Here is a 9,464-nt window from a genome sequence, read left to right as displayed (position 1 = left end):
CGTGTAAAATAATGTAAAAATTTCACATTAGGAATTTAGGTATATAGATAGGTAAAAACTCACTATTCATATCACCTATCCTATGCCCATGCCCCTGTCACTATCACCTCAACTAATAGGGGCTAACTTCGAAAGTTGATGTCATTTTCGAGTCAAAATATTTGCCAAGAGCCTATTTGCATTGAGGAATAGGCTCCTAGGTATACATACCTACTTATAAACTTTGAGTTTGGGTGACTATTTATTATGTAATTATCTAAAGTTTTTGCCTGAGTGGGGGTCAATTTTTTGATAATGATAGTCTATGTAACATACCATGAGTGTAGGTAGGTATCTATTATTAGACGTGCCCACGTATAAAAGTATTCGTGCCCACTGCCCACGTTAGTAGAAGTATAGTACATATAAGTAGGTAGTAGGTAGATAGGTACAAGTACAACCCTAAAATGTAGGTATAAGTAAATACTTAATTCCCAATGTCACGAGTTTTCTCCTAGATTTTCTAAATTCCTAGACTTGGACAAATTCTAGAGGACATAAATGGGCGGATACTTTGTATAAATTGTATACCTATAGTTGTATACACTAGGCCTGTGGGAAATTTGACATAGTGGTGCTTTTGAATAAATAATTTTGGCTTTTTTTGTAAATGTCCTACTTTGTGATGTACAGTGAAGGTTATGTACGCCTACACTGAGGTAAAAACATGTGTATAGGGTCAGTAGGTAGCCATATTCAAGTTGCTGGATTATACAGGGCCAGTAGGTAGTCCAGCTACTGACCTCGTGTAAAAACCTCTGACGTTCAGTAATATTCCAGTCCAGTTGGTTGGCCAGAATCAATTGGATTTGTAATTTCTAATACAGAACTACACTGGACCAATAAAAAGTGACTGCTTCTAGGTAGGTATACCTACTAGATTGTTTACATTAGTTAGGTAATCAATAAAGTTTAGTCCTAAGAAATAATCATATGTAAAATTATTTGTAAATAAAATAAAAGCTATTGTTTATAAATTTTGTAAAAAAATAAGGCAAGTATTAAAAAATGTTGTTCTTTTGAGTAAGAAATTATTTTGAGTCATTATCTCATTATTTGTAGATTATAACTACTGTACGCTTATCCAGACAGTCACTATCCAGGTACACAACATGCTCAAAGGTGCTTCACTTCAATGTGCAATGAAATATGTAAAATATAGAAGACCAGTACAAGATTTATGTGTTTCAACTTGGAGATTCAACAGTAGATATTACTTGTAATCCCGTACGTCAGAAATAAATGCAAAAAGTTGTTCTTGAATTGAATCCAAGAATGAATTTCACGTACGCAATAATTTAGACTTGGTTATGACAGAATTAGAACGTAAGTTTCTAGTAAGTAAAGTACCTTACTTACTTAACTAGGAACTTGAAACTTGATTTACCTCGTAGGAGATTGAAATCAGAGAGGAAAGAAAGCTAGGATGATTTACTTCAATAGAAGGTAACAATTTTATAATAAATCAATATGAAATCATTTACACATAGTAATACCTGCTGATTTAAATTTAATTGCACTGAAACAACTAGGTAGCCAAGTTTAGTGATCATTTTACAGGAACCTATGTCTTCATTACTACAAACATAACAAAATATCGTATTGAAATACTGAAGAAGCACATACCTACCTATAAGGTCAAATGACCCAATATGATTTTGATCTTGATCAAGTGATCTTGTTTGACATGTAATGCAAATCCTAATAAAGCACTGAGGTGAACATATTGATTTCATCCCGGGAATCGATCCCTCGTGTCGCGTGTTATGTAACCACAAAAATAGCAGTGGTTCATAAACTTTCGAATTTGATCATTACCCCAAAAACAAATTCAATGAGGTACCCAACATAGTAAGGAAACCCCTAACTAACTTACTATGGTAGGAAAGGTAGCCAAAACCAAATGTCAGCCCAAAGCAATGACCCTAAATAGGCCTGATTGAGAGGCTGACGAAAAACGCCGACCCCATCTGTACACGGGAAAAGGTGAAAAAAAAAAATAAAAAGATGAAGAAGATAGTAAGGAAACCCCTTCAAAAGAGCATCATGCCCTCGTTATTCATTGGGGGGTCATTACTCCAAGTTTGTGAACCGACAGACGATATTCGCATCTTCTCAATAACATTGTCACCCGATACTACTGAACACGGAGCTTTCTGGTGAGTTACTAGGAGTGCTGATATCTGAAACCCTTGTTCTCAAACTTTCTGATGAATTGCTAGGACTTCTACGTGCAATTCTCACCGCTCACAGTGTTCATTTACCGCTCCTAAAGTTGTATGTCAGCGCTCAGTTCAATTTGCATTCCTGTTAGTGATAGTCGTGAAATTTTGAGTGAAAAGTTGACTTGTGAAAGTTACCGGAGCTTTTTAAATTATTTTCCGATTGTTCCTAGTACATAGATTTTTTAAAGCCATTTATTTACCTATTCAATTGAAGGAGTTATAACAGTAAAGTCCTATCTCAGATATTCTTTATTTTTTAATGCATATAGGCTTGTTTAATAGGTTTTTCTACAACAGAGTGTATCAGATATCTCATTCTCTATGTGTGCTGGTAGATAGGTAGGTCTACTTCCACCTAAATAGGTATGTAGATAGAATGATATTATAATTAAGCATGAATTGTTTAGGACAAACCAGTAGTATTCAGTGAGTACAATTTACCAACAACGCTTTTTATCACATTAATTCCAGGGACGATTTCAATGGCGATGACAAAAAATACCATTTTTGGTCTGCCTGAAAATTTGGTATTTACTTATTAACAGTTCTTACTGACTGAATTCCTTTATGGACATAGGTATTTTTCGAGTCCTTTTAAAATATAATTTTAGTAGAATTGCAGTGAGTACACAGAACATTCGTTTAGCTTTAGATATTCAGTTTTGTCATACTTGGATACTCAGTTTTGCTATCTTAGAGGCTCTCAATTTTGCCACGGAAAGTCCCTGTGCACGATCCAAGGTCCAAACTATCTTAATCCCAAAGTAAGCAAATGATCGTGAAAACGCGACCAGCTCCTTATCTATTCAAATTGAGATAGTAGGTAGTGTACAGGTGTATGCTATAGTCAACCTGCTTGTAATAATGGATCAAACAGCATCAACGTCCAAAACTGTCATCCTCTTCAAGAACAATGAGGAGGTGCCCAACGTGGACTTTTCTGAGGTAAGAACCCAAAATCCTACTGACTAAACTTTGACTTAACTAGAAGAGAATTGTCAACAATAGTTACAACAATAATAACAAGTTTAGTAGAATTGCAGTGAGTACACAGAACATTCGTTTAGCTTTAGATATTCAGTTTTGTCATACTTGGATACTCAGTTTTGCTATCTAGAGGCTCTCAATTTTGCCACGGAAAGTCCCTGTGCACGATCCAAGGTCCAAACTATCTTAATCCCAATGTAAGCAAATGATCGTGAAAACGCGACCAGCTCCTTATCTATTCAAATTGAGATAGTAGGTAGTGTACAGGTGTATGCTATAGTCAACCTGCTTGTAATAATGGATCAAACAGCATCAACGTCCAAAACTGTCATCCTCTTCAAGAACAATGAGGAGGTGCCCAACGTGGACTTTTCTGAGGTAAGAACCCAAAATCCTACTGACTAAACTTTGACTTAACTAGAAGAGAATTGTCAACAATAGTTACAACAATAATAACAAGAGAATACGCGTACAGTAGAGGGACCCGAGTGCCTTCTACCTTATTAGGTAAGTTTTAGGTAGGTACCCAATTATTTAAATCCTCCTGTGCACGAGGTATCAAATTATCAGATTTTTTTTTTAATTTACAAGAGATAATAGATAAATATTATTATTATTATTATTATTATTATTATTATTATTATTATTATTATTATTATTTATATTGATAATTATTTATATTAAATATAAAGCTGCCGAAAATATTATCTAAAATATTTCTACAAGCAGTTGATACGGCTTTTTTTATCACAAGTCATAGGTAAATAACCAATTATGTGTTAGGTATTTACATCATTAAATTGTACAAAAACCTCAAAGTAAAGGTATTTTTTTTATAATGTTCACCCCTAAAGCTTTTAATCGCTTCTTATTGGAATAGAAACGAGAAAAACGCCATGGGCCAATAATAGGAACCATGATTTTATAGGGAGTTCCAATTGTTCGCCCATGGGGCGAACATTAGGAACATGGCTAAACTTTTGATCCATTTATTCGCCCATGCCTTTTAAATGGTCTGTATTAAAGATAAAAAATTGATACTTTAACCAAAAGACGTGGAATATTGTCTACTTTATCCCAGATATCTTAAGATTGAATAATAATGAAAAATAACGTGTAGAAACCTTAAGGCGTAAATATGAATCCTTAAGAAAAACGGTTAGATTTTAGCAAAAATCGACTAAAATTTTTCTTAGGAAGGAACTTTGATTTTTCTAATTTTTGTTTTTATGACTACAATTTTGGAATACCACTGGTTCGATAGCATTCTTTAAGCCCATTCTTTTGATAAAATTGGATCTTGAAAAAGTTCGTCCAGTTCAGACTTATGTAGCGCAGACCCACAGGTGGGCCAATAAATGGTACGTTTTTTAGAAGGGCGAATAAATGGTACAGGGCGATCTTTATCCCAAACAGATAAGGTTCGTTCTCGGAGAGGCTGGCTTTCTCCTATCCCAGCCTCCTTTCTCTCTTAGATTTCGAACCATTATGATCTTTTCTTTATTTTCACAGATGATTGTATTATAGATGGTGACATTCGAGTAAATGGAAAACCAGTGGAAGGAAAATTTCGAAGCGCTTGTGGCTTCATGTACCAACATGACCTGTTCTCTCCAAGCTTAACTGTTTATGAACATTTATATTTCATGGTAAGTAACCTAACACTGAAAGAAAATAGAACAATGTGTCTTTATTGGTGGAGGACTCTGTAACTTTGTGAATTTAAATTTATATTTTGAAATGAAGTTATTTCTCTTGTGATTTGTAAAAGTTACTTCCCTTCATTTCAATGTGCCCTTATTCAACACTTTCATAATACCTACCTCTGGACAAAAAATCCTTTTTTCAAAGCAAATTTTTCCTATGAGTCAAATTAAAATTTCTCCCCTGTGTTTTCGAAGAAGAGCATAATAGAACTGATGATCTTTCTTTCTCCATAGGCATTACTGAAACTGGACAGGCGAGTGAAAGCATATCAAAGGATTGCCCTGATCAACTCACTGCTGATAGAACTTGGTCTAATGAACAGTCAGCATACTAGAATAGGATCTTCATCTATCACACAAAAGGTAAGTAAAATGGAATAGTTAATGACTTTTAAAACAGGTACCTACCAATATAAATAGCAGTAAATATTAAGGGAAATATTGGAAAGTGCTGTCATTTTTATTAAATTTTTCATAATAGACATTTTAGGCTTTCTTTTCTCATTACTTGCCACATTTCTGAGGAGAAAACATTTCCATTGTGATTTTAAACTTTGTTTATTTACAGGTAGTTTTATCGGGTGGGGAAAGGAAAAGATTGTCTTTCGCCACCGAACTTTTGACGGACCCAGCTTTACTTCTGTGTGATGAACCGACAACTGGTATGTACCTACCCCTTCAGGTAACCCATACGTAGGTAGGTATAATGTAGGTGCCTAAATATAACTAAGGTGTACTTTATTATGTGGAACAAAACTGGATCAAATATGGCTGAACCAATGAGATTGTGAGATTTCGGTGTGTTTACGTCCAAAGCGGAATCTCATTGGTTCAGCCATGTTTTGTTTCACATGATAAAATACAACTCTTCTTCACTACGGATGTACAAAATTAATAAAATTACCCGTTTAGACGTATGTACCCATTTGGTCCATTATACTTACAGTGTTATGATTATGACAATGATATTGTAATCGAAAATGATATATCTACTTATTTTGAACTTTATTTTTCCTTCGATTCCAGGTCTTGACTCGTTTTCAGCGAGTAAACTCATCCGAATGATGCGTGAGCTTACGTCTCAGAGGAAGAAAACCGTACTGTGCACAATTCATCAGCCAAGTTCAGAACTTATTGACATGTTCGATAAGATTATTCTCTTGGCGGATTCCAGAACGGCTTTCATTGGCTCCAAAGATGCTGCCCTGGCGTTCCTGGAGAGGTAGATATCTTTACTTAGAAATCTTATTGACATCTACCTATTCTGATTTGTTATGACCTAGGCAGTCAAAATAACCCGCGGGTCGATTCGTATAACTCCATGTTGAAATGAACGTTGATTTCTCAAGCGCAGATACATAGGTAACGTTAAAAAACTGAGCAACATGAAGTACAGCATGCATATTAACTCATGAGATCCGGAGGTGTTTCTAATCTCTACAGTTTACAATGTAAGTTAAAATTACGAAAAAATATAATAGTTCCTCCCTAAACTTAAACAAAGTCAAAGTACAAGCTCCAGACCTAATGCCATTCCATAATCCATATTCTCTTTTCAGTCAGGGCTACCCATGCCCATATGGTTACAATCCAGCCGATTTCCTTATCAAATCATTGGCCGTGACGACAAATGACGAGCTGTCCAGCCGAAGACGACTCAAACGAATTTGTGACGAGTTTTCCGTATGCGATTTCGCAAAGGAGGTGGATTTGGAAATCAACTACCAGACCCATGTGGGCACCTATGATGTAAGTTTTGAAATCCCTTCCCGGATAGTCATGAATGTAAATGAATGAGCCTTGAAGTTATGCAAAAATGCTTCCAATAGGTACATAATTATGTAGGTACCTACTTAAGTAGGTAGTTAGGTACTCATGTCTCGCCGGGATGTAAAAAGTACTTCGGCCGTCGAAAATGTACCTATCGCAAAATACTCGTATGTAGTTTGGTAGGTATTAAACTAAATAATTTTCATACAAAAGTAATTTTAAAATGATTAGCAATTCCTAATATTAATAGGTACCTATATTTTTTATTTCTTCTGTTGCAGTTCCTTGCGGATTTCAACAGCAGAAAGATGTAAGTTTTGTAACCATATTATTCAGTTTCAGTCTTTTACATATATATTATTCATTAAATAATTTGGGATCATATCAGTTAATTCTGTGGTTGTGTGGAGGATGTGTATCCTTATGATCTGTACATGAAATTGTAACTACCGATATACCTATCTACTGAATGGGTATGCGGTTTAATTCCAAAGGTTTGATCTACAGAACATTACAAAGAATGTCAAATTGATCAAGTTTTTTTCTTTCTGCTTTTCAGAAAAAAGCCATTCTGGTTTACGATAATTTATGTTCTCATATCACGGTCTTTCCTCAATGTGGTTCGAGACCCTGCGATTCAACTTTCGAAGCTCTTTCAAAAAGTGGTAAGTTCACTAGCATACTTGAATAAAGTAGGCATTCCTTTACATTACCTACAACAACTTGAAGAAAAATCCTTCAATAACTCTGTTATCGTCCAGGAAGCGAATAGAGAAGGAAGACAGGACAGGAGGAAGCCCGCCGTTCCAAGAAAAAATGTCTGTTTAGGATATTATCTGATTAAGATAAAACATCTATCCGAAGCAAGCGGCGGCGATGGTATATTGAATACATCAGTTTCCAATGGACCACTAAAGTTAAGCAACCACAACAAACCTTCCCCTCCTCCTCTAAAATGCACTCAGTCGACATAAAATAGAATATACCTTGTTTATCCTCTCCGAATAGGATCTTTACTACAACTTGAAGAAAAATCCTTCAATAACTCTGTTATCGTCCAGGAAGCGAATAGAGAAGGAAGACAGGACAGGAGGAAGCCAGCCGTTCCAAGAAAAAATGTCTGTTTAGGATAGTATCTGATTAGGATAAAACATCTATCCGACGCAAGCGGCCTGCGGCGGCGATGGCATATTGAATGCATCAGTTTCCAATGGACCACTAAAGTTAAGCAACCGTTGCGTCACAACAAACCTTACCCTCCTCCTCTAAAATGCACTCAGTCGATATAAAATAGAATATACCTTGTTTATCTTGCCCGAATAGGACTGAAAAGTCCTATTAGTCCTAAAGGGACTGAAAAGTCCCCTTACCCCAGCAATCTAAACAAGATCTCGTATATTTGATGGGTTAAAGAATAATACATGTATCAGTAACAATTCAATGTATGAGTATATACATACTGAAACCTTCTTGAACATAAGGAATTCAAAAGGTAACATTTCTAATAGATTACCCCCATCCTTTGTCTTCAGGCGACTGCGCTCATGTGCGGCCTATGTTTCGCCGGTTCCATCGATCTCACTCAGCGCGGGGTCCAATCAGTCCAGGGAGCACGAAGCTCTTTCAAAAAGTGGTAAGTTCACTAGCATACTTGAATAAAGTAGGCATTCCTTTACTAGGCGGCTGGAGTTAGAAATTCGAACAGATATTCACATCGGTTGGGTTCTGTTACAGATATGAGCTCGTTTTCTAGACCGCACTTGATACGAACCTGAAAAAATTGACAGAGAATAAATGATCAAAATGTATTAATTCCAAGAACTTCAAGGGGTTAGTAGGTATAGTACAATTCTTTATTTAGACTGTCGAAGCAGGACATGTATTGTTCCTACTCCCTTTAACTTGAGCTTTGATTACATGATAAGTTTTTACGATACAATAAGTAATAAATAAATAGGCATTGAACAAATCCACTTCGTAAATTCAATGCATAAATTTTCTATGGTAAAGAAATACAGCAGAGCCACAGAAAGGAATGGAGTGAATCCACAAGCCAGATTTATCTACACTAGATTTGGATGGATGTGTGACTTGTCGTAGTTGTTGTATGTAGGCACCTGAGGACTGGGGTTTTCCAATGGGTTATCTGTTGCACTATAGGATACTTACTCATTAAGGAAACACCTCTTGGTCTGAGTACATCACTAGATGTTAACCAGATAGAACTAAACAAAACACCAAGGGTTACAAAACCAGACATCACTAGAGGCTAATTTTTTGAAAATTAGAAATGAGCACAAATTTTTACTTAGGGATTAGTAGGTGGGAATTTAACTATTCAGCACTATTAACACTGTTTCATTAATCCCTCATGGTGATGGATAATGGAATGAATTAAATGAACAAAATTTAGTTACAAGAGTAGATAGATACGTGGTTAATCAAACTGATCAAACAGAATACAGAAATCAGTAAAAAAAAAAAATAGAAAAAAGTAAAAAAAAATAAAAAAATGGGCTTTCGGTTTCGAAGCCGAATACGCAAGCTAGGGCCTCTAGACAAATTTCCACAGGTGTGATAAGTAGAGCCGTATTTTATTATCTGACTTTTTTCATTCCTACGCCGTGTCGCGTCGATGCGAACCCGATGCCGCGTTGATGCGTGTTTTTCATTTCACTTCCCCTCCTGGCGACCCTGGCGTATCTCTTCGAGTGAACTCCGCGTCCTAAATATTTCG

The 9,464-nt window shown here is 35.9% G+C and overlaps 2 protein-coding genes across 2 annotated transcripts in view; both read left to right on the top strand.

The window, feature by feature from the left end:
- The window catches only part of LOC103508040 (ras-related protein Rab-23), a 55,504-nt gene extending 53,192 nt beyond the window's left edge, over nucleotides 1-2,312 (top strand). Inside the window, exon 6 of the mRNA XM_026822755.1 lies at nucleotides 2,293-2,312. Within this exon, the coding sequence (XP_026678556.1) occupies nucleotides 2,293-2,312 (20 nt within the window). The remainder of the gene's footprint in view (nucleotides 1-2,292) is intronic.
- A 2,451-nt stretch (nucleotides 2,313-4,763) lies between these two features.
- LOC103508039 (protein scarlet) overlaps nucleotides 4,764-9,464 on the top strand; it is a gene marked incomplete at its 5' end in the record, with an annotated part of 11,704 nt that continues 7,003 nt past the window's right edge. Inside the window, 7 exon segments of the mRNA XM_026822758.1 lie at nucleotides 4,764-4,900; nucleotides 5,192-5,320; nucleotides 5,526-5,619; nucleotides 5,984-6,179; nucleotides 6,517-6,706; nucleotides 7,009-7,037; nucleotides 7,287-7,392. Of these exon segments, the coding sequence (XP_026678559.1) occupies nucleotides 4,764-4,900; nucleotides 5,192-5,320; nucleotides 5,526-5,619; nucleotides 5,984-6,179; nucleotides 6,517-6,706; nucleotides 7,009-7,037; nucleotides 7,287-7,392 (881 nt within the window).

The sequence above is a fragment of the Diaphorina citri genome, unplaced genomic scaffold (assembly GCF_000475195.1).
Source record: "Diaphorina citri unplaced genomic scaffold, Diaci psyllid genome assembly version 1.1 scaffold361, whole genome shotgun sequence".
NCBI lineage: Eukaryota > Metazoa > Arthropoda > Insecta > Hemiptera > Psyllidae > Diaphorina > Diaphorina citri.
Note: the sequence above shows the minus strand (reverse complement) of the source record. Positions and strands in the feature narration are given on the sequence as shown.